At 39.3% G+C, this 25,785-nt stretch overlaps 1 protein-coding gene and 1 long non-coding RNA gene across 2 annotated transcripts; both read left to right on the top strand.

Moving 5' to 3' along the window:
• Positions 1-9,765: 9,765 nt before the first annotated feature.
• On the top strand, positions 9,766-13,619 carry LOC114292652 (L10-interacting MYB domain-containing protein). The gene is made up of 3 exons (XM_082869934.1): positions 9,766-10,924; positions 11,009-11,798; positions 12,796-13,619. The coding sequence occupies exons 2-3, from the start codon at positions 11,397-11,399 to the stop codon at positions 13,426-13,428; spliced, it is 1,035 nt and encodes a 344-aa protein (XP_082726060.1). The 5' UTR covers positions 9,766-10,924; positions 11,009-11,396; the 3' UTR covers positions 13,429-13,619.
• A 1,229-nt stretch (positions 13,620-14,848) lies between these two features.
• Positions 14,849-15,841, top strand: LOC114292651 (uncharacterized). Its single transcript, XR_014330254.1, has 2 exons — positions 14,849-15,080; positions 15,177-15,841. It is a non-coding gene; the product is annotated as an uncharacterized LOC114292651 (long non-coding RNA).
• The last annotated feature ends 9,944 nt before the right edge of the window (positions 15,842-25,785 follow it).

Raw genomic sequence — 25,785 nt, 5'->3', positions numbered from 1 at the left:
ACTTCTTTTCTTTGAGCAAACCCTTAATCCGACACTCTCTCTCTCTAAAATTATATTCTCTCTAAGATTTGATCTCCCTAGAGTGTGAATCTAGCCTAGGGCCTTTGTTAAAAAGATAGAGGGTGTTGAGAGCTTCGATTTAATCTGAAAAAGTTTGGATTTGGAGCAAGTTGATCTTGGAGTCTTCATCTCCTTTGTGGCTTAAACTTCAAGGTAGGGATATCCTACTCCTCTCTATGGGTTTTGTCTTTAAATTTTGGTATTTTGAGATGTTGGGCTTGGTTTGGTAATTTTGTAAAAGTTTGGGGCTTTTGTGTAATTTTACAAAAGTTGGGGTTTTATTCATAATAAACCTAGATGCATGTTTGGCATAGGAAAATGGGATGATTGTTGAATCATTGATGAAAATGGAACCTAAGGGTTGAAATGTTAATTATGGGAATTGACCTAATTACATTGTTTAATTAATTGGGATAATTAATTGAGAAGAATGAGGAATGAAATGTTGATTGAATATCCATTGTGCGTTTACTTTCTGTTTAGAAATAACTGCTTTGGGCTATCGGTGGAGGATAGTCGTGATTGTTGTAGACAATGCATGATGATTAGGTAAACTGAAACTAATCAATGAAATGTGTCATGGAACTTGACGGTTAATTGAATACATTAATTGTATGTATTGTGTGATTGTATATAGGACCAATGTGTTTATATACGTTATGTGTAGAGGAGGAGATAGGGGATGTACTCCGCGGTTTAGGGGAAGATAGGGGATGTACCTCTAAACCGGATAGGTATTGGGAGGAGATAGGGGATGAACTCCGTAGACAGAGCTCATATGCTTGTCTAGAGAAGTGAAGATAGAGCTCATATGCTTATCTTTGTGAAGTGTGGATACAGCTTGTATGCTTATCTGTGGATATTGTTGATATACATATCTGTTGTAGAATGTGGATACAGCTTGTATGCTTATCTGTGGATATTGTTGATATACATATCTGTTGAGAATGTGGATATAGCTTTTATGCTTATCTGAATGTGAGATATAGTTTTTATACATATCTGTGGAAATAATGATAGAGCTAGCATGCTTATCTGTTGAAAAAGGGAAAATGAAAAGTAATTGGGACTTGTAAGTCGTTGACATAAATATGTAATTTATGTGATTGTATCAGTGTTGACCAACTATCAATTGCTAATGTTTTAGTCATTGTCCATGGTTGGTTTAGTGTATTTCTACTGGGCTGTGGCTCACCCTATATGGGAATATCATTTTCAGGTGCAGGAAGCATGCCACCTCCAAGGACATAGCTGAGAGGCTAGTGGCGGGCATAGTTTTGGTCGTTTTACTTTTTGATGTATTACATGTAATTTCAAGCCAAGGGCTTAATGTGTAAACGAGTTAGAACTCTTTGTTGTAACCAAGTGTTAACTTGGAAAGCTGTAAGCCCGTAGGGCATTTTGTGATGAGATTAACATGTAATACTTATGTAATGGAACTCTAATGAATGAAAGAATGTGGTTAGTTTATATGTAAATGTATGTCTTATTAGATGGGTTTATTGTTGTTATTTTGAGGGCGTTACATTTACATCCTTTAATCCTTTTATTGCGTCTCAGGTTGGTTGAGCTTAGGAACCAAGTCTAGTTGCCCAGATTTTGGCTTGTACGCTCGAGCGGGGGTTTGGGCGCTCGAGCTGGGAATACACCCATCCAGTATGTCCTGTGTAGTGTTGGACGCTCGAACGGGGGATTGGCCGCTCGAGCGGGAGGTTGTGGGTGACGCTCGAGCGGGGAGTTGGGTGCTCGAGCGGGGACCTGTCTGCAAAAAACTTCTGGGAGTGTGCATTCGCCGCTCAAGCGGGAGTTTGGTCGCTCGAGCGGGAGTCTGTGAGTGGCGCTCGAGCGGGGTTTTCCACGCCCGAGCGGGGCGACTGTTATAAAAATCCGAGATCCGACTTTCTGGATCATTTTTCATCTCCCGTTTGATTCTAAAACCCTAGAACCGACTTCTCTCTCTCTCTACTCACCTTCTCTCTTTGGTTTGATCTATTTAGAGTGTGTTTCTACCCCAGATCCTTTATTAAAAAGATAGAGTGAGTCGAGGGCTTCCATTTAATCTGAACGTTTGGTGGTTTGGAGCACTTTGGAATTTGGGTCTTCATCTCCATCTTCTCCATTCGGGTTATTTTCTTCGAGGTAGGGATTTTCTACTCCATCTTATAAGTTTTGTTCTAGGTTTTGGTATTTTGATATGTTGGGAGTACTTTGGTAATTTTGGGAAAAACCCTAGTTGTATTAATAAATTAATTTGTATAATTAATTTAAGGAAATTGGGGAATTTGGTTAAATTCATGAAATTGAGGAATTCATTGATTAAATGGTGTAGTTGAATAATTTAAATCACTCGCCTATTGAATTATTGATATATTTATTTCCAGTCTAGAAATAACTGTTTTGGGCTATCGGTGGAGGATAGTCGTGTTTGTTGTAGACATTGCATGTGGATTAGGGAAAATTGAAACTAATCAATTTGTTTAAGTCATAAATTTAGACTATTGAATTAATACAGAAAATACATGTATTGATTGAGCATTGCATATGCATATTGTTTGGGAGGAGATAGGGGATGTACTCCACGGTTTAGGGGAAGATAGGGGATGGACCTCTAAACCGGATTTTGTTTGGGAGGAGATAGGGGATGGACTCCATTAGCATCACTATTATGTGTGCTTATTATATTGAAGTGTTTTTTTTTTACATGTTATTGATACAGCACTACAATGTGTATCAAACGGGAAGTATGAAGTGTTTTGATATGAGCCTGAGTCTCATCTGTGTTGTTGACATTGGAAGTAATGTGATATTGGAAGTAATGTGAATATGATATATGGTTCACTGTTGTAAGTTTGGCCAGGTTCTGAGCCATATTGATAATAATGGGAATTGAAACGTGTCATAGACATTAGTGTCATGAGACTGTATTAAGTTATAATTGATTATCTTGGTTAACCATCTATTGAATGCTATAGCTTTATTCAATGCTTATATTTGGTTTAGTATTTTTCTACTGGGCTGTGGCTCACCCTTTACAGGAACATCATTTTCAGGTTCAGGTGATAAGCTACCTCCAAGGACTTAGCTTGGGAGGATTTGGGCTTTTGGGGTTTGAAGACTATCTTTAGTTAATTGTTTTTATTTGATTAGTACATGTAATCATTCAAGCCTAGGGCTTTACTTGTATTTAAGTTAGAACTCATATTTTTGTGTCCAAGTGTTGGCTTGGAATGATGTTAGCCCGTAGGGCATTGAATTTGATGTTACATGGAATGCTTTTATTTAGTAACACTCTGATGAATGAATTAATGAATTGTTTTCTTTAAATATTGCATGTCAATGATATTTATATAATGGGTTTATTTTGAGGGCGTGACAACTTGGTATCAGAGCGTACCGAGTTTGAATACTTTGGGTACGTGGGAAGTGATTAGTATCACACTGGGTTCGTCTCGTTTGATAGAGACTTAGTGAAATGTTATATGCTTATATGATAACATGTCTATGTGATTATGTGGATATGGAACGTAGTTTCTAGGATGTTAATTAGACCCTTGAGTTTCTAGTAGTCTTGTCGGAAAGACACTTGATCAATGCTGCTTCCAACCGAAACTATAGTAACGCTTCGGAACTATTATCATCCAGGAATGAAATTCGTAGGTGCTTATGTGATTATGTGCTTACGTGGAATGAATTATTGTTGTCCAATGCATTAGGACGCAAGTGTTTAGCTTCAGCACATTTATTAATGTGCTAACGTCTTTGTTTCCTTTATTAGGATGTCAGGACGAGGACGAGGACGCGGTAGGCGTGGTAGGCCGGGTAGGCAGGAGGTGCCTGTGCCAGAGGAGATTCCGGCAGTTCAGGAGGGAATTGGCCAGGCCAATGTGGCCGAGCCAGTAGGCCAGCAGGCTATGGGCGCTCTAGCCCGAGAGATAGCAGGGGCATTCAGGGAGTCAGTAGGCATTCTCAGAGCTGAGAATCAAGCGCGGGTTGTTGTTGCGGATGCAGGACCTTCCTTTCTGAAGAGGGAGTTCTTCCGGTCTAACCCGGATGAATTTGTGGGTGATCCTAAAGAGCCACTTAAGGCAGATGAATGGCTCGAACAGACAACGAAGATGTTTGAGATGCTTGGCATCGAAGACGAGGGGTTGAAAGTGACCTTGGCATCTTTCCAGCTGAAGGGGGATGCGGGTCAGTGGTGGAAGTTCACTAAGGGTCGTATAGGAGGTACATGGGAGGCTTTTGTGAATGCTTTCCAGGAGAGGTTCTTATCTCCAGCAGTTAGGGAGAAGTTGAGAGACCAGTTCTGCCAGCTTAAGCAGTCGAGTTCTTCAGTGGCCGAGTTTGAGGCTGCATTTACTAGCTTGTCCAGGTTTGCACCTGAGTTGGTGGCGTCTGAGGAACGCCGTTGTATCGAGTTTGAGAAGAAATTGAGGCGTGACCTCAAGCTGCGAGTTGGGGGAACTATGATTTGGGATTATGGGCGTATGGTTGATGCTGCAGCCCACATGGAAATCATGATGCAGGAGGAGGAAGAAGGACAGAAGGGCTCCAAGAGGAGTCAGGATGGTCAGAGTGATGGTAGGAGACAGAAGGGTTTTAATCCTCAGCAGTCTCAGGGTAGTTTTTCTAGATCGACTTTTCCTGTGCCGAGTGCTAGTTCGGGGAAAGGCAGTCAGGGAGACATTACCTGTTTCAAGTGTGGCCAGCTGGGCCACAAGTCTCCAGTTTGTCCTCAGAGGGGAGGAGTGCAGAGAGCAGCATCATCTTCGGCTCGATCTCAGAGCCAGAGTCAGGGTAGAGGCCAGCCACTCTCGTGTTATCAGTGTGGTCAGCCAGGGCATATGAAGAGGTATTGCCCGCAGTTGGGTGGCACACCTGGTGCATCTAGTTTGAGGCAGATTCAGGGTCAGCAGCCAGCTCAGTCGGGTCAGGCCTTGAGGGCCAATCAGGGGGCTTCATCATCCCAGTCGGTGCAGCAATCTTATGCTCCTAGGGGTGAGCAGGTTGATCAGAGGTCTTCTGGGCGCGTGTACGCTGTTACCGCGCAGGATCTTGTGCCGGCACCATCAGTTGTGAGAGGTACCTTCTTGTTTTGTAACTCGGTTGCTAGTGTTTTGATTGATACGAGTGCATCTCATTCCTTTGTGTCTGCTGCATTTGCATCTGTTTTGGAGTTGGAGTTAGCACAGTTAGCATCCCCTATTTGTGTAGTGTCACCTCTTGGGGGTGAATTAATCTTGAAACAAGGTGTCAAGGGTTGTGATATAGAGGTTGCCGATCATAGACTTCCGTTTCCTTTTGTAGTTATGCCCATGAAGGGCTTTGATGTTATTTTGGGTATGGACTGGTTATCGTCATACCGAGCAGTAATTGATTGCTACCGCCAGAGGGTCACTTGTTGTACCGTGAGCGGGGAGTGTTTTCATTTTCTGGGGGACCGGGTTAGTAGTGTTTTGCCACCAGGGTATGATCTACGAGGGCGGAGTGAGCTTAGTGGTCTACTTGCTAGCTTTGAAAGTGGTGAGTGTAATGAGACCCAAACTGTGTTGCCAAGAGTGGTTTGTGAGTACTCGGACGTCTTTCCCGAGGACCTTGTTGGTTTGCTACCTCACAGAGAGATTGAGTTCTCTATTGACTTAGTGCCCGGCACGGCGCCGATTTCTATGGCACCTTATCGTTTTGCCCCAGCTGAGTTAGTTGAGTTGAAGATCCAACTCCAGGAGTTGCTAGATAAGGGCTATATACGTCCTAGTGTTTCGCCATGGGGAGCACCAGCCCTCTTTGTTAAAAAGAAAGGTGGTGCTTTGAGACTTTGTATAGATTACCTTAAATTGAATCGGGCTACGGTTAAGAATAAGTACCCTATGCCTCGTATAGATGATCTGTTCGATCAGTTGAAGGGTTCCCGTTGTTTCTCGAAGATAGACTTGAGATCGGGTTATCATCAGTTGAGAGTCAGGGAGGAGGATATTCCGAAGACGGCATTCCGTACGCGGTATGGCCACTATGAGTTTTTGGTGATGCCATTTGGGCTAACCAATGCACCGGCAGTATTTATGGATTTGATGAACCGGATATTCCGGGAATTTTTAGATCGTTTTGTAGTCGTCTTCGTGGACGACATCCTTATCTATTCACCTTCTGAGGAGAAGCACAAGGAACACTTGAGAGTGGTGCTTGAGTTACTTAGAGCCCATAAGCTTTATGCTAAGTTTGGGAAGTGTGAGTTCTGGCTAGAATAGGTCAAGTTCTTAGGCCATGTAGTTTCTGGGGAAGGAGTGTCTGTTGATACATCCAAGACTGAACAGTGCAAGATTGGGCACAGCCTAAGAGTGTGTTTGAGATCCGCAGTTTTCTGGGGTTAGCTGGGTATTATCGCCGATTTGTGAAGGATTTCTCCAGGTTAGCTTCACCTTTGACTAGTTTGACTCGAAAGGGAGTCAAGTTTGTATGGAGTGAGACTTGTGAAAAGTCGTTCCAGGAGTTGAAAGTTAGACTGACCACCGCTCCAGTCTTGATTATTCCAGAGAGGGGGCTGGGTTATGCAGTCTATTGTGACGCCTCACGTGAGGGTCTGGGTTGTGTGTTGATGCAAGAAGGGAAAGTAGTTGCCTATGGCTCACGTCAGTTGAAAATTCACGAGAAGAATTACCCTACGCATGATTTAGAGTTAGCAGCTGTGATATTTGTCTTGAAGATTTGGAGGCATTATCTTTATGGTGAGAGGTTCGAGGTATTCTCGGATCATAAGAGTCTGAAATATCTGTTTACACAGAAAGACTTGAACTTGAGGCAGAGGAGGTGGATGGAGTTTATTGAAGATTATGACTTCGAGTTGCATTATCATCCGGGGAAGGCCAATGTGGTGGCCGATGCCCTTAGCAGGAAATTTGTTGGTGACATAGCTAGTATAGCCATCTGGGAATGGGAGATGTTGGGTGCACTTGGGGAGTTTGATTTACTTCTGGGCGAATCCGTTGAGGCTGCGGCCTTGTTTTCTGTTGTTGCACAGCCTACACTTGTGACTCGAGTGTTAGAGGCTCAGAGAGGTGACCTTGAGGTAGAATCCCTCCGTGAGAAGATTTCCGGTGGGAAGGTTGAGAAGGGTTTGACGGTGTATCCCGACCTGAGTGCGAGATACCGAGACCGTCTGTTTGTGCCGGAGTCTTGTCGAGAGGAGGTACTCCGAGAGTTTCATCATTCACGCCTTGCGGTGCATCCGGGAGGCACTAAGATGTATCGGGATTTGGGTCGCCAGTTTTGGTGGCGGGGTATGAAGAGAGATGTGGCAGCTTTCGTGTCTAAGTGCCTTATTTGTCAGCAAGTGAAGGCCGAGCATCAGAGGCCAGTGGGTTTGCTACAACCCTTGCCTATTGCCGAGTGGAAGTGGGAGCATGTCACTATGGACTTCGTTGTAGGCCTTCCGAGGACTCAGCGGGGTAGTGACGCCATTTGGGTGGTTGTAGACCGGTTGACTAAGTCGGCGCACTTCATTCCTATGCGCGTGAGAGATTCGGTAGACCATCTTGCCGACTTGTATATTCGGGACATAGTGAGATTGCACGGGGTCCCAGTGACGATCGTCTCAGATAAAGATCCTCGTTTTACTACTAGGTTGTGGCAGAGTTTGCAGAGTGCCTTGGGCACTAAGGCCTCGTTTGGGATGCTTCTGTTTTAGCCAAAAAGCCAAAAAGTCACCCTAAAAACCTATATACACTACCTGCACGTGAAGGCTGCCAGCTGTTGTGTAAAATGACCGTTTTGCCCCTCTTTCATTTTGTTTATCTCGTTTTCACCCTTGCCTTTATGTCAAACATTGATGGGGATGTCAGCAGACCTACTCTCCCACAGAGTGTAGTAGCTACGGCTGTGCAGCTACATCAAACGGTGAAGATGAAGATGACCCTTCGTTCACGGCTGGATCATAGTAGCAGCTCTGATCTGAAGAGAAAGAGGAACCAAGAGACGACGATAGTCTGCCAAGGCAAATGGAAAAGCAGTCCCTCCTCCGACGATCCCCCCCAACTGCAGGTATGCTCTCGCTCTCTCTCTCTCTCTCGCTCTCTCTCTCTCTCTCTTCAGCCTCTCTTGTTTCCATTTCGCTATGGCTTCCCAACCGTCGTACGCTCTGTTTGGTTTGTATGTATGTATGAACTCTCTCTCTCTCTCTCTCTCTCTCTCTCTCTCTCTCTCTCTCTCGCGCTCTCACTGTCTGTGTGTGTGTGTCTGTCGTTCTGTCTGACCATTGTCGTTTTCCAATTTGTCTTCAACATTCGAGTTGGGTAAATTTTTCCAGAAACTGGCCTATTATGTTGGGGGTTTTAGGGTTTCTTTCACGTACCGGAAATAGACAATATTGCGGGTTGTCCGTTGGTGGGGGGGTGTGGATCTCATAACCATGACTTCTCTGCTCTGGTTTTTGTATATGTGCACAGTCTGCCCTCTCTCCCTCTCGCTCTCTGTTTGTCTTTGTCGCTGTATGTGTATCAACCGTTGCCTATTTCATACGCATTAACAAAAAATTACAACGCCTTTTTTGGGGGGATTAACAACAAAGTCCCCTACATACGATGAAGTATTATGATTAGTTTTCCCCTAACAAGAAAGCCCCCTAAATAGGACGAAGTAGTCTGTATTAATAGAACAAGTTGGAAGTATTCTGTTTGTCCCTGTGGTTATAATTGTGCAATACGTTGACATGAAATTTTCATTTATACTATTCCTATAAATTTGGTGAAATTAGCTACAAGTGCCACCATTGTGATTCCTACGAACACATCACAATAACGTTGGTGAGTAATTGGTCATTTTCTTTTTGTTTATGTCGCAGTCTGGTTGTCCCTGTTAATCTTTTGAGTAAGGTGGATTCAATCCCTATAATGAAAAAGGAGGGGGGAGAAAAAAAGAAAATTTGTCACTAGAAAACAACGAATCATACGAATTTCCACAACAAACTCATCTTCCATATGTCTCAGTGTTTAAACAATGTACTTCAGCAAAAGATTTTTAATCTGTTCAAGGTAATGTTGATTTTTATGTGTTTACAATTTTCACAAATGTTTAATTTGTTTCAAATTTTTAAACTGTTTAACATTTCTGTTTAAGGTCATCTGTTTAAGGTAAGGTAATGTATACATTTCATGGCGCTATATTTTTAGGTAATCTGTTTAAGGTTTTTAATCTGCTTAAATTTTGTAATCTGTTTGCATGCGTTTAAGATTTTTAATCTGTTTAAGGTTATCTGTTTAAGGTAAGGTCATGGAGCTGTATTTTAAATTCACAAAATAGTATAAAGGTCTTCATTTTTCTGCTTGACACTTTCTTATTTTTCATTTTTCTACGTCACGCTTGCCTCATAGTGTTCATGGAAATGTGATACGATTGTTAAAAAGTGCTAAATAGATGGAACATAGACATGAATTCAGTAGCTGTATAACTGTGAAGTTGGTGAGCATGATTTCCATGATCAGGATGTTTGTGTAACATCTATTCAAGTACTTTTTCTAGATCTTTATGCATATACATATGCATGAATATAGTCTATTCCTTTCTAATCTAATACACATGTACATACATATATATGTAAATGTGCATATATTTTAACATGACATAACATTCTATTTCTTTCTAATCTAATACACAAGTTTGTAGTTTCAAACTGCTAATCCAAGGATGACTTGTAATGCTATCAATATATGGTTAATGCTTTGGTGGGATCTTACGTTATTATGTTGCCTTCGTACCTACCTAGTTTTTTGAGACTACAAATTTTAATGTTGCCCAAATAGACGGCTCAATATATGGTTAATTATGGTTAATGCTGTGTCATGTGCTATTTTGGTATCAATATATGGTGATTATGTTGACTTTGACTTGTAATGCTATCAATATATGGTTAATGTTGTGTCATGTGCTATTTTGGTATTATTGGTTTGCCATGATTCTGTTTTTTTTTTGTTACTTTTATTTTCAAGCTCTTTGCTTGTTGTATGGTCAATCATGATTAATATTTTAATTTCTCGGTTATAAATCTGTCATAACAAAGCACAAGTGTAAATTATGTTCACATTATCAAACGCAAGGAAAAGTCTGAGACACTTGACAACTCAATCAACTTATGAAGTATTTGTGTCAATGTATGGGGCACCAACATGCTAGGGATACATCTCTGTGTTGGACACGTCACGTGGAATGACTTATGTCTTTTTTTTAACTACACAGTTCATAGATACATGTGTCCTATGTTTAAACATGCCTCAAATCATATTTGTGATATTTTTTATATGATTTAGAAAGATGCATTAAGATCAAACTAAAATATATAAACACAAAGACAGGAAACTGAGAATGTAAAAATACACCTAGATACATTAATGCCTTTTAAATTAGTGTCTCCTAAATTTGGCTTTACTTACATAGCAATGGAAATTTAAAAAAAAAAAAACAAAAAGATTTCTTTTGTTGTATTTCTGTCTTGTCTTGTCGGTATCTTAGTTTTTTACAAAATTCCCGTCTTTGCCTCTGCGCTTCTTAGCATTCAACCAGTTGCACGTAAATGACTAGGGAAGCAATCCTATTGAAAATGGAAGAATATATGTTCCCTTTTGTAAATATAATGTTGTGTTTTGTTTACACAATACACTTATCCCATACCATAAGTGTCACACCTGTTTACTTGTTTTGTTGTGCCTGTCATGTCATCGAACACGTCATCACAGAGTACATGGCCTCATTTATGTCTACTGCGACATCAACGCAACCAGGCCCTATGTGTGCTTGTGGGTACGGGCATTGTGTGGTCAAGATTTCTCGGTCCGCCAAAAATCCAGGACGTGCGTACTACCAATGCCCTCGTGGAGTGGTGAGTACAAGCCCCTTCACCTTCTTTGGGATTATTACCTTGTCAAATCGTCACTAATAATTTCAAAACTTTTTTTAACCTCAGCCATGTGTCAATTGGATTGGGTGGTGTGACGAATATGGCCGACAAACGGCTGCTGAGAATGACAGAGACAATGTTCGTCGTTTTGAGGCGCGTTTGATTGACATTGAACAGAGTCTGCGTGTACTTAAAGTTGTCACATGTTTTTTGTCCATCATCATCGCTATCTTGTTGTTCCGTATGTAATATATGTAACAGTGTTTAGATGGTTACTGTACTATGGTTTCCGTATGTGATATATGTATCCGCGTGTTGCTTGTTACCGTACTATGCTTTCCTTATGTAATATATTACTTGTCCGTGTCATTTTACTACTGCATATGTGTTGGACAAACATAATAACATATGGTTAACACAACTACAAGTAATGCACACAACAAACTAATAAGTAATGCAAATTATAATGTTCTATAGTCGCATGGCTTCAACTCGATCCGGCTCTCGTACCCCTTCCGGGAAAGGGAAGGGCCCAAAACCTTATCACAAAGCCAATTGGGACTGGGAGAACACACGTATCTACTTGGAACTTGTTGTCAAGGAAATAGATGCAGGTAACAGGCCGCACATGTCAATAAATTCGAATGGGTACCGGTCTTTGGCAAAGACTTTTGAGGCAGCGACTGGGTTGACACATAGCATGAAACAACTGAAAAATAAGTACAACCAACTAAAGGCAGAGTGGCGTGCATGGTCGAAACTAATGGATAGCCGCAAAGGCCCCACTGGAATTGGGTTCGACCAAGAGACTGGCTTCATCAATGCGTCGGATGAATGGTGGGCTACAATGGAGAAGGTAATGACTTGAACTCATGTTTTATAATTTTGTGATGCTCACTTTGTGGTTACACTAGTTTTGGCATGACATGTCATGTGTTTTTTTTAAAACCTTTGTTTGATCTTCTTGAAAACTTTCCTCAGCATCTCAGTAATGGTGAAATGTATAATTGTCAAGAGTTGATTTCACTTTTTACTTTATGGTTGCCTAGACCGCCTCAGATTTCTACCTTAATTTTTCTTTCACAATTGGATCTATCATGATGTGGTTTTCTTTTTCACTGCTTTCCCCATTTTCTGTCATTGATGTAATGAACTCCACCAATGTGTAATGAATGACGACAACATATGCTTATATTTTTAAAAGCCTATACTGGAAGATCTTGGGAATTTCAATTTCAATTGGCTATCATATAATAATCTGTCCAAAAAAGTAATAATCTGTTACAATAATGTGTGCAGCAAAATTTTCCTGGAGAGATTACATGGTTTTGGCACTTTCAATTATGGGTTTTATTAATTTGTTAGTCTTTGGGAATTGAAACAGCTGGGTTTTAAAGTATTTGTCACTTTGTGGGATTGCGTATATGCAATTTTGATCATTTCTGCAGATTAGATCTTCCATTACGTATGCCCTACTATGAATATTATTTTTACTTTGCTGTGTTGAACATTGTTCCTGGACAGATTATTGCAGAAATATGTCTGGACAGTTTCTATTCCTCGACAGATTATCCCTGTCTGGACATAATCCCCGTCTGGACAGATTATAACAGATTGGAACAGATTTGATTAATCTATTACCTGTTAGCAATGTGTAATCATAGAATTGGCCAGACAGTTACAGATCTGTTATTGGGCAGCACTATCCAGTCAAATTTGTTATTCATAATGCCTGATTAATACTTGAATGTTGGTAGTTTAAAATTTTCTTGGTTCATTCATAATGCACAGATTCCCAGATTCATAAGTTATTCATTTTCGTAATGGTGTACTCTCATTGTATTGTATTACAGGTTGACAAAGAGTGTTGCAAGTTTAGAACAAAGAGGTTGGATCACGAGGAATTAATGCGTCGTGTTTTCACGGGGGCTGCGGCAACGGGAAAAAATGCTTGGACGCCTGGTGAGATGCGGAACCAACTGGAGGTGGAAGGGGAGTCCGATAGTGCAGACTTCTCTACAGACAGCAACGAATTGGGTGCCTCTGAAACTGCAAACATGATGAAATCTGCAAACATTACCGCATCCGGTAGTGGTAGCAAAAGGAGGCACTCATCTGTCACAGCCGTGCAGAAGAAACGAATCACCGGGGCAGAAGCATTGGCAACAAGAATGGATGATTTGGTGAATTCGGTGAAGACACAAAGTAAGGAACTCACTGTTAACCATGTTGTCGGTGGACAAAGTGTCGCTATGGCCGAAGCTATACGACGTCTTTATGCAATTGAAGGACTTGAACAAACTAATCCACTGCTCCATTTCGGTATTTCCCTTATGGAGGTGCCCAATAATAGGGAGATGGTTATGAGTATTCCTTCCGATGAAGGCATTATCGGCTGGCTCCAGGTGAAGCAACAAGACAAAGAGAGGACGACAGCAGCTCCAACTCTTGCAAGCATATTGCGCAATCAAGGACTTCATTTCTAACTATGCTGTGTGTTGGACTTGTTATGGGTTACGTGTTGGACTTCTTTTCGCTTATGCGTTGGACTTCGCTTATATTTGCTAAAGGGCTGTGTTTTAATGAAATGCTTTGTGTTGGACTTCTTTTCGAACTTGTTTGTTATGTATTCGCTAATTACATGATGTTTTCAACTATGCTTTGTAAGGACAATTGGTAGGGAGATGGTTATGCTATTCCTTTTCTTTGCCTGGTTTTCTAATTATGGATGTGCATTGGTTGGGTATTGGCTATGGATTTTACAATTTTAAATTTCAATAATTAATGAAACTGATTACACTCTTCCAATTTGCAGCTTCTTAGTTATGTAAACAGTGGTTGTAAATCAGCTGTACTGGACCATTTGAACAAATGCGTAGCTACTTGCAGATAGACATGTCCAGTGTATTGAAGCCTTCAACTTAAAAATTGGAAGTTAGACCCGTTGTAAGGTACTAAACAAGCAAAATAATTTAAGTTATTATTTTTGTATATTTTAATTTAACATTGTGTTTTTGTATATCGCACTGCAATTTCTGTATTGCTTAGTAGTCATATAAAAGGAAAAAAAAAATTGCTTATTTATACATCAAGTAAATGTCTTCACGATTTCACCATTGCTAACAGAACTACTTTAATACAATAGAAGGTCTCAGAAGAACTTATGCAAATGAAATAAATTGGTTATTTATGCTTCTGATTTTATTTGGAGTTATGTGATTTAGGCATGGAAAGCGACGATGACACCGATGCACGGATGCAGGAAATGTGTGATGATGTCGCGGCGCTCGCAATCGAGTGGCAGACTGCAATGAATAATAATTATGTTGAAGCGTACAGAATTGCCTCCGACTACTACAGGGCGCACGTGCTTAAAGTTCCATGTCGGACGTCCATCTTGACGGGGAGGGCATGGATTTTGGAATTGTATAATGGACACAGTGGCAGATTTCGCTATGAACTGTGCATGCCCAAAGTCGTTTTTACCCGTTTATGTGGCACACTAGTGAACAACTTCGGGTTGCATGTACCTGAGCGGGACCACGGCTTGCACGTTGAGGAGAGTGTTGCAATCTTCATTCACGTCCTTAAAAACTTGCCTAACCGCGAGCTTCAAGAAAGATTCCAACACTCCGGTGAAACAATATCACGCCATTTTCATAATGTTCTGAAAGCAATGAAAAAGTTTACCGTCGCGCACTGTCGGCCGCCCACAGATTTCCAAAACAGGAGGGATCCCCACCTGCAGACCCAACCACAGTATTTGCCGTTTAAGGTGCGAAAAAAATGCAACAATTCGAGGTTTTTTTTCGCAAATTCTACAAAGATGTGACTTCAAAAAATTGCGCGGCTATAATGCATGTCATCATGGTACTAATACGTTGCCTAATTGTTCGAATTGTGTAGGATTGTTTAGGTGCATTGGATGGGACACACGTGCCAGCGTGCATAAAGGAGTCGGAAGCAGCGCCGTATTTTAGCCGAAAAGGTTGCCACACTCAAAATATTTTAGCAGTGTGTGATTTCAATATGTGTTTCGTCTTTGTGTCATGTGGTTGGGAGGGTAGCATGCATGACAGCCGGATTTTAAACATTGTGGCCGAGGATCCGCAATATAATTTTCCAACTGCAGTGGATGGTACGTACACACAGTTTATTTGTTCAATGCCATAACTTGTTAAATTTTTTGGCCCACACGTGAAACAAAAATGTATTAATATGTACACATTCACAGGTCGCTATTATCTAGTAGATAGTGGATACAGTAACAAGAAGGGATTTCTCGCACCATATAAGGGCAGCCACTATCACCAACCACACTTTCAACGTCACAAGCCGAGGAATCGTGATGAGTTGTTCAACCGTGCCCACTCTTCATTGCGGAGTGTGATTGAGCGAACATTTGGCGCTTGGAAGTCGCGGTGGAGATTCTTGCACAATATGCCTCGGTTTGACTTTCGTAGAGTCCAGGTGCCGTTGGTGGCTGCATCTATGGCATTACACAATTTCATACGCAGAAACTGCGAGGATGATGCGACCATTGCTGCTGTCAGAAATGCGGCGGAGTACACGTATGCCGATATTCCCGATCGCGCAGATTTGGCTGCCCTGCACGAACCCGTGGTGGCTACGAACGAGGACGTTGAAATGGCGGAGGTGCGTCACCGGATAAGGGCTGAGTTATACCAAATTTGGCGCAATGGTAGGTAGTCGAACAGTGTTGTTTACCATGAGTGCTTTTAAATGTTTTCCGTAGTATGTGTTTTGTGAAAACTGTCACTAATGTCTTGTTTTGTACTTTTGTATGCATAACATACAAAACTGTTTAGATATTTGAAGATGTACGAATTTGTAAAAAAAAAAATTCGAAATCATCGTACTTTGCATGCGTGTATGGTTAATGCAAAATTCCTATTTCACAGATTGTCATGACGAATTTCGGCACACATATTACATGCATTAACTGTAATGTCTGTAATTGTGCCCAAATACATCACGTAAAAAACATGGCACAAAATTGTCTTCAACCAACTAAAATAAAAATCAGTATTTCAGAAATACAATAAAAAAAATAATGTATTTGATCACGATTTCAAATGAACTACTTTCAATATTGCAAATTGACAATAATTAAAATGTTATTTTCCAAGTTTCATCTATAACACCACAAACATTACTAACGAAAGTGTCAATGTTATTCATTACGAAATTTGTTTTCGAAAATGTTGTGGACATCAAAGAAATTACCATGTCTGTGGAACGGACACCTATGTCAAATTTATAAAAAAAAAATAATAATAAAAATTTGAAAATTTACCAAGTTTACAAAATTGTGAATTTTTCAAAGTATGGGTGTGTGTGGTTTGGTTTTGGGAGATAAATTTATAAAAAAAAGAAAAAAAAAATTGGGGCAAGCATTGACAAAAGTTTTTGGTTTGCTTGGTTGTATATTTTGGAAATGGTTTCCCAATGTGGGAATTTAAAAAGATTGTATATATGGGATCACACACATTGTAATTGACCAAAAAATAATTAAAAAAAATAATTGAATTAAAAATTTAATTGGACAAAAATAATTGGGTAAAAAACTAATTCGAAAAACTTTGAAAAAGAAATGGAAAATATTAAAAAATTAATTTAAAAATATTAGTTGGGAAAAAAATATTTGATCGAAAAGGTTAATTGGAAAAAAAAATTAATTGAAAAAAAAAATTGAAAAAAAATTTATTTGAGGAAAACATTACTTGAAAACAAATTTTGAAAATAAATTACATTTGATAAAAAAATTAATTGAAAAAAATTGATAACTGAAAACGTTTCCTCATTTTTTTGATTTAGGTTTTTTGTAAAATTTTTAAACTCATTTTCAACCAAACAAATTATCAAACAAATTTTTATTACAATCTGTTAATTTTTTTTTAAATATAAATTGAAAACGGAATGGACGTCTGTTTACGATGGGTGGTGGGTAACAAGTGGTGGTGGCAGGTGGGTGGCACGTGGGTGGTGGGTGATGGTCGTGGTGGTGGTGGCGGGTGGTGATGCTGGATGGGTGGGTGACGGTGGCAGGTGGTGGCGAGTGGTGGCGGGTGGGTGGGTAGGTGGGTGACGATGGTGGGTGGTGGGTGGTAGCGAGTGGGTGGTGGTGGTGGGTACTGGTGGCAGATGGGTGGTACGTGGGTAGTGGGCGATGGTGGTGGTGGTGGGTACTGGTGGCAGATGGGTGGTACGTGGGTAGTGGGTGATGGTGGTGGTGGTGGGTGGTGGTGGAAGGTGGTGGGTGGTAGCAAGTGGGTGGTGGTGGGTGGTGGTGGTGGTGGCGGCGGGCGGTAGATGGTAGTGACGTTGGCGGGCGGTGGACGGTAGTGGCAGATGGTGGCGGGTGGGTGGCAGGTGGGTGTTGGTGGTGGCGAAGGGTAGGTGGTGGTGGCCAGGGGGTGGCAGGTGGGTGGTGGTGGCGGGTGGTGGCGGGTGGTGGGCAGTGGTAGCAGGTGGGTGGCGGGTGGTGGGTGGTGGTGGCGGGTGAGAGGGTGGTGAGTGGTGGTGGCGGGTGGGTGGTGAGTGGTGGTGGCAGAAGACGGTGGTGGAAACTGGTGGCAGGTGGTGGCTAGTGTTGGGTGGTAAAAAAAAGAAAAATTCAAAACTCAAAACGGATACGCATTTTTGAAGTTTACATTTTGTGGCCAAATTTATAAACAGAGACCACTGATTTATGTAATTGAAATTTACCAAACAAGTTTATATTTGAGTTGTTTAAATTTTGTAAATGTAATTAGAAAATTGAAAACGTATGTGTTACAAAACGGCACACCAAACAGACCCTTTGTGTTTGGGAAGATAGTTGGATTTTTTTTGTCATTGGATGTGATATTTGTGACAAAAAAATTGAAATAGTATGGTATTTGATATGATATTTTGTGAGGGATTTGTTTTTTGGGGTTTTGAAAGACATTTTTGTTTTGAAAACAATAAAAAATGAAAAAATTGAAAAGCCAAGTTCCCAAACACTCCCATAATTTGTTGGATTTTTAAAAAAAAAAATTAGACATTTTTTTATTTTTAACGTAAAATGTAATGTTTCCTAACAAATTATTACAATACACAAAGGACAATCCATATCCCATATACATAAAATGGTTATGTATATGAACGTAAATATTATTTACATAATATTACGTGACACGTGTACAATTTTGTAAAAGAAATAAAAGTTTGACCGTTCCTCATTTGACACGTGTACAAGTTTGACCGTTCCTCATTACAGCACACAACCCTCCTATTGCGTTGTCCAAAGAAAGCAAATTCACATCCAACACTTTGCAGAGGTCACTGTCACATCCACAGGTACGCTGACATGCTATAAGGCCATTTCGGTCATTTTACCCCCTTTCTCATTATTTATCTTATTTTATTTCACATATTTTCGTAAAAAGCCAAAAAGTTTATCCCAAACAACTAAGTTTTTTTTTTCTTTACATTTTAGCTAAAAAGCCAAAAAGTTACTAAAATAGTCTGTTCCCAAACGAGGCCTAAGTTAACTTTTAGTACGGCTTATCATCCGCAGACTGACGGGCAGTCCGAGCGTACTATTCAAATCCTTGAGGATATGCTTCGAGGTTGTGTCCTTGACTTTAGTGGGACGTGGGAGAGGCACTTACCATTGGTGGAGTTTGCCTACAACAACAGCTTTCAGTCTAGTATCGATATGGCACCGTTTGAGGCCTTGTATGGCCGACCGTGTAGGTCTCCAGTTTGTTGGGCCGAGGTGGGTGATGCACCTTTGTTGGGTCCGGAGTTGGTTAGGGAGACGACGGAGAAGGTTGAGCTTATCCGTAGGAGACTTGTCACAGCCCAGAGTCGCCAAAAGAGTTATGCCGACCGTAGGAGGAGGCCTTTGGCGTTTGAGGTAGGTGATCATGTCTTTTTAAAGATATCACCTAGGCGAGGCTTGATGAGGTTTGGGAAGAGTGGGAAGTTATCCCCTCGGTTTATTGGTCCTTTTGAGATCCTTGAGAGGATTGCCGAGGTTGCTTATCGGTTAGCTTTACCGCCGCAGTTGTCCGGAGTTCATGACGTGTTTCATGTGAGTATGCTTCGGAAGTATGAGCCAGATCCATCACATGTATTGGATTGGACCGATTTAGAGGTAGATGAGGATGCCTCGTATGAGGAGAGACCGGTTCGGGTCTTGGATAGGCGGGATCAGGTCCTGCGTGGCAAGACCATTCCTTTGGTGAAAGTCTTGTGGAAACATCACGGAGTGGAGGAAGCCACGTGGGAACGTGAGTTGGAAGTCCGTGAGAAATATCCGGACTTGTTTGTTGATGTGTAATCTTGTATTTAGATTTTGAACTATCGTTGAACTTAAGAGCTTTTATATATGTCTTAAGTTGTGAAACATTGAAAATGTTTTGGTTTATTGGAAGAATGTTTTGGAACTTGCCTCCTTATGGAAGTTTATGGTAACATTGCATATGTTGAATATATATTGTTGAATTAGAGTTCTATCATGAAATTGAATATGATATTGAGAACTGTTATAATTGAAAAAAAAAAAAAAATGCATAATATTGATGCAGGTTGAAATATATGTTGTTTTATATATATTATGAGATGCCTCTTGATAAGAGATGAAAGGACCGGTATTGGGTCAAGTTGTTCATTGTTGTGATGTTATGTTGTTGGAATTTGGAGAGAAAAAAAAAAAAAAAAAAAAAAAAAAAAAAAAAAAAAAAAAACCTGTTTTCAAAAACTTATGCTTAATTTCGGGGACGAAATTCTTTAAGGGGGGGAGGTTATAGCGATCCCGGTTTCCCTTTTTCTTTAACTGTTGTACCCAGACTTAGGTTCCGTGGAGTTGGTTGTTGTTTGTGCCTTGTTTACATCCTTTAATCCTTTTATTGCGTCTCAGGTTGGTTGAGCTTAGGAACCAAGTCTAGTTGCCCAGATTTTGGCTTGTACGCTCGAGCGGGGGTTTGGGCGCTCGAGCAGGGAATACACCCATCCAGTATGTCCTGTGTAGTGTTGGACGCTCGAACGGGGGATTGGCCGCTCGAGCGCGAGGTTGTGGGTGACGCTCGAGCGGGGAGTTGGGCGCTCGAGCGGGGACCTGTCTGCAAAAAACTTCTGGGAGTGTGCATTCGCCGCTCGAGCGGGAGTTTGGTCGCTCGAGCGGGAGTCTGTGAGTGGCGCTCGAGCGGGGTTTTCCACGCCCGAGCGGGGCGACTGTTATAAAAATCCGAGATCCGACTTTCTGGATCATTTTTCATCTCCCGTTTGATTCTAAAACCCTAGAACCGACTTCTCTCTCTCTCTACTCACCTTCTCTCTTTGGTTTGATCTATTTAGAGTGTGTTTCTACCCCCAGATCCTTTATTAAACAGATAGAGTGAGTCGAGGGCTTCCATTTAATCTGAACGTTTGGTGGTTTGGAGCACTTTGGAATTTGGGTCTTCATCTCCGTCTTCTCCATTCGGGTTATTTTCTTCGAGGTAGGGATTTCCTACTCCATCTTATAAGTTTTGTTCTAGGTTTTGGTATTTTGATATGTTGGGAGTACTTTGGTAATTTTGGGAAAAACCCTAGTTGTATTAATAAATTAATTTGTATAATTAATTTAAGGAAATTGGGGAATTTGGTTAAATTCATGAAATTGGGGAATTCATTAATCAAATGGTGTAGTTGAATAATTTAAATCACTCGCCTATTGAATTATTGATATATTTATTTCCAGTCTAGAAATAACTGTTTTGGGCTATCGGTGGAGGATAGTCGTGTTTGTTGTAGACATTGCATGTGGATTAGGGAAAATTGAAACTAATCAATTTGTTTAAGTCATAAATTTAGACTATTGAATTAATACAGAAAATACATGTATTGATTGAGCATTGCATATGCATATTGTTTGGAAGGAGATAGGGGATGTACTCCACGGTTTAGGGGAAGATAGGGGATGGACCTCTAAACCGGATTTTGTTTGGGAGGAGATAGGGGATGGACTCCATTAGCATCACTATTATGTGTGCTTATTATATTGAAGTGTTTTTTTTTTCATGTTATTGATACAGCACTACAATGTGTATCAAACGGGAAGTATGAAGTGTTTTGATATGAGCCTGAGTCTCATCTGTGTTGTTGACATTGGAAGTAATATGATATTGGAAGTAATGTGAATATGATATATGGTTCACTGTTGTAAGTTTGGCCAGGTTCTGAGCCATATTGATAATAATGGGAATTGAAACATGTCATAGACATTAGTGTCATGAGACTGTATTAAGTTATAATTGATTATCTTGGTTAGCCATCTATTGAATGCTATAGCTTTATTCAATGCTTATATTTGGTTTAGTATTTTTCTACTGGGATGTGGCTCACCCTTTACGGGAACATTATTTTCAGGTTCAGGTGAGAAGCTACCTCCAAGGACTTAGCTTGGGAGGATTTGGGCTTTTGGAGTTTGAAGACTATCTTTAGTTAATTGTTTTTATTTGATTAGTACATGTAAACATTCAAGCCTAGGGCTTTACTTGTATTTGAGTTAGAACTCATATTTTTGTGTCCAAGTGTTGGCTTGGAATGATGTTAGCCCGTAGGGCATTGAATTTGATGTTACATGGAATGCTTTTATTTAGTAACACTCTGATGAATGAATTAATGAATTGTTTTCTTTAAATATTGCATGTCAATGATATTTATATAATGGGTTTATTTTGAGGGCGTGACACTTTGGATACTCACAAATGCTTATCCAATACTTCCCAAAAATATCCCAATTAAAGTTTATTTGTCTTTAATTTTAGAATCAAAGTATCATATATGTTCAAGATACTCTAAGTATTCAGATGTGACATTTCTTGTGTAATGTTAGAGTATAATTGTTAGAATAAATGTAAGACTAGTATCTTCAAATACTTTGTGTACTAGACTAGAAAAATTGAGAAACAGTATAATTAAAGCATGTCAAATTTTGCCGAAATTTGTGTCCTCATAACATAACCTTAATCTTTTTTTACATGAATACATTATAAAACTGAAATTAAGAATATTTAATAGATACTTAAATACATAATTAGTAATAAATATGTTATGATAAAATTACTTTTATATTTATACACATACATTCATACAAGATATATATAGGTTTAGTGTAGTTTTCAAATCCAATCCAACTTGAACAGATTCAATGCCCTGGTTCTCAATCAACAATAGACCAATCTGTGAGGAATGCTGATGGGCTACCATTAGACTGCGCCGGCTGATCCTCGGAATCCAAAAATAAAACAAAGACAAAACAGAATCACTTTGTTTCAGTGACATATATAATCAGACTGAATAGGATTTGAAGAGCTATCATGATCATTCACATCAATTTCAGCAGGCAGGAAGGGCCTGGAAGCTACCGTTTCTAGAATACAAACAAGGTAGCTTCACGTTAGCAGCTCATATTTTTTCTATTTTGACCACCTAGTCTAACGCAATGTTTAGGTCTTTGTGTATGTGACGCCTAGCTACAAACTCTATATGATTAAGTAGGTGCCACACTGCCTTATGCATCAGTGGCATATTCACTGTAGACGAGTCACCTAGGTTGATGCTATGTATTAAACCAGTCAACTGAAGACTTGATTATAGACTTGATTATTGGTATACCGATCAGTCCAGCCGAGTTGGTCTGATTCAGGAAGCTCCCTTCATAGCAAAGCAAGCTGTAAGTCAGTTTCAAGTCTGCCTTTCTGCTAGAAAGCTCACTACACACATCACTTTTTGACTTAGCAAAGTGCAGATGCAATGCTCAGGCGGTGAAAACTACTGAATTGAAAGTTCTGGTAGGTTCTTAGCAGTTTATTGTAGCTGTTACAATACATATTTGTTGTTGTATCATAGTCTTTTTTTTTCTTTTTTTTTTGTTATAAATTTGTCGTATTTGGTATCCTTCCCATGTTGTTTCTCTATCCTCTCCTGTTGTATTCATATCTATGTTTCATAAATCATGGCAGTCCTGTCTGTTGCCAGGAAAACTTTTGATAATGGATAAATTTTTTTGATTTTGGCTGTTGTCAGCAAAATCAAAGCTTTTCAAGTATTATTTCAAAAGTACAAATTAGCTTAACTAAAATAAAAATAACCCAGCCAAAAAAATAATTAAAATAAATCAACAAGACTCTGATTTTTCACAGTCTATTCAAATAAAAGCCTGATTTGAAGCACCGCTGAGACTGAAATTCAATCTAATGTATATATATATATATATATATATATATATTCTATTACACACACATACACAAATTTCTCGATGCAAATGCGATTGGAGTGTAAAGAATTGAACCGACATGTATATTGATAATCATCTGAATTTCAAATTCCAGCACCATAATCGTGTTTGAACAGAAACAAATACCGATTATTGGTGAGAATTTGGAAGGAAAAAAAAAAGAAAAAAAAAGGGCGTAATTAGGATTTTGTTACCTCAAATCCGTGGATTCCCAGTCTAACTCTGGGCATCTCAAAATCAGCCTTTGTTTGTGTAATCGATCACTTCCACTTTCTTCTTCCTCCTCAACTCTGCAACTTCACTCTTTCCCTATATATATATTGGGGCATATAGCATTCCCAATATATGAAAAAAATTTGAAAACCAATATATACATACTGGGCAAGTTGATTTACCCTTTTTTTTTTTTTTTTTTTAATAAATTACAAATACACCTCCATGACGTTTGCTTAAAATATATGTCGTCTCTTATAGTTTTAAAAATTACATTTCACCCCTATAATTTTTAATCACATAACAAATAACTCAATTTTTTAAAAAAATTATTAAATCACTTAATAGTTTTTAATAATGTTATAAATATATTTTAATTAATAATTCATATAATTTTATTGTTGTATAGGGGAGTAGTTAAATTTTTTATTTTTTTCTGTTAATTCTACTAAATAATTTTTTTACAATAGAGTATTTGTAATTTTCAAAATTACAAGGAATAATCTGTATTTTAAAAAAATGTCGGAATGTACTTTTTCCTGATGACAAATCATATAGTCTTGGATTGACCCACCTTACGTATGTCACTTGTGTGATAGTTGATATCATTTTTTACATACATCTTCAAGAATTTTGTTTTTTATTTTTTTTTTTTAATACATTTCTTACATCTTAGTTTTTTATTTTTATTTTTTTTCGTTATATTGATTTGAATGAAAGTTGGAGTAAACAAATGAAATTTATTGGTGATGCTTGTGTGCCCGTTGTGCTATTGGAGAGTTGGAGTTCTTTTTTCTTTTCTTTTATTTGTTGTCATGTTGGTGTGCTTGTCTTGTTTGTTGTATTTGGATTTCCAATGACTTCTCTTTCTATTATTTACGTATTAAAACCTATTGTGTGGTTATATTACTGCTGCTATTACTTTTTAATTGTGATGACATATATTGTCATGGACCTCCATTCAATTGTCAATATATATATTGTTGAGTGAAGTTCCCCCATGAGGTCAAGGAGCACAGTAAGGCAAACAGAGCATGTTGCAGAGAATTTAAGAAATGCTACAAGGAGAGTCACTGGTTCAAAGGTTAAAACTTGACATTTTTGCTGACTTGGGAAATATTGGCCCAAAATCCCACCACCACCACTACCAATAAGACCGCCATGGTCATTGCCAGCGCCACAAATGAAAGCCCTCACTTCCACTACCACCAATGCAGTAACAAAACACAAATTTCTTTTTACTTCTTTTTTTTTTTAATAGATAAATTACACTGACAGCCCTAAGATTTGCCTTTGATACAATCTCCTATGATGTTTGATGGACTTGGGTTGTAGCCCAAGTAGTAATGAGGGGCCACTTGTCAGTGAGGTGAAATTTCAAATTCGAGTCAATATAATGTCATCGACTTACTATAGTAATTAACCTACTGACATCCTACCATGTGGCACACAAAATAAAGGGCTCTCTCTCTCTATTTTTTTCTCAATATTGGGGCTACATTTTGGGTATAAAACTTGGTATTCACATCTCATCGACCTCACATTATGAAAATGGTTAGCAAAAAAGATACACTAACATCACAATCTTATCAAGACAACGCAGCAATCCACAACAAGCTGCAAAGATGAAATACAAAATTGAAAAATATAAAGCTGATCACTTGGAATTCTTTGGCAGTGGTGTGTTTGCAAACTGATACGTGGTGTGACAAAAACTTTCAAACATTCTAGGCCCTGCTACCTCAGAGATCGGCACTGCATCAGAAATCTCTTTTAAATCATCTTTTGTAAGCTTCACTCTCACGGCACCAATGTTCTCATCAAGGTTTTTAATCTTAGCCGTTCCTGCAAATGTACAATCATAGGTCAAATACTAACTTAACCATTTGAAATACAACATTTAGAAGCACATTTGGAAAGTTTTGGGTTTGTTTTCAAAACCTGTTTTTGGGAAAATACTGAAAACTAGTGTGGTGAAAATAAATACCAAAAATCAATAAGGATTCATTCTCTCTCTCTCTCTCTCTCTCTCTCTCTCTCTCTCTCTCATCTCCTTTTATTTCCTTTCCTTCCTCATTACATTGTTTTGCCGCAAGTTACAGAACACTTGTAGAACAAAAATCAAACCCGATTTCTAAAATCTAACAATAAACATTCCAACAATAACATTAATTTAATCTTTCAAACTACCATTTTCCCTTCATAGTTGTTTGATTTCAAGAACTCAATAGAAGAAGGGATCCCATGGTTCTTTGAGCTGGTTTTGTTTTAACTTCCTAGAATTCTTAAATTGATTAACTTTGCCGTGATTGCATAAACATCCACTACACAAATTATTAAAACATTCTAAACATCT

Source organism: Camellia sinensis, chromosome 5, assembly GCF_055761805.1.
Source record: "Camellia sinensis isolate YWXY chromosome 5, ASM5576180v1, whole genome shotgun sequence".
In the NCBI taxonomy this organism is placed as follows: domain Eukaryota; kingdom Viridiplantae; phylum Streptophyta; class Magnoliopsida; order Ericales; family Theaceae; genus Camellia; species Camellia sinensis.
Note: the sequence above shows the minus strand (reverse complement) of the source record. Positions and strands in the feature narration are given on the sequence as shown.

What these genes read in the sequence shown, in the direction of transcription:
- LOC114292652 (XM_082869934.1), top strand. Translation starts at nt 11,397, where the DNA reads ATGCAAATTATAATGTTCTATAGTCGCATGGCTTCAACTCGATCCGGC. An exon ending in GGTGGGCTACAATGGAGAAG is followed by an intron (nt 11,799 to 12,795) that starts GTAATGACTTGA and finishes ATTGTATTACAG; the next exon opens with GTTGACAAAGAGTGTTGCAA.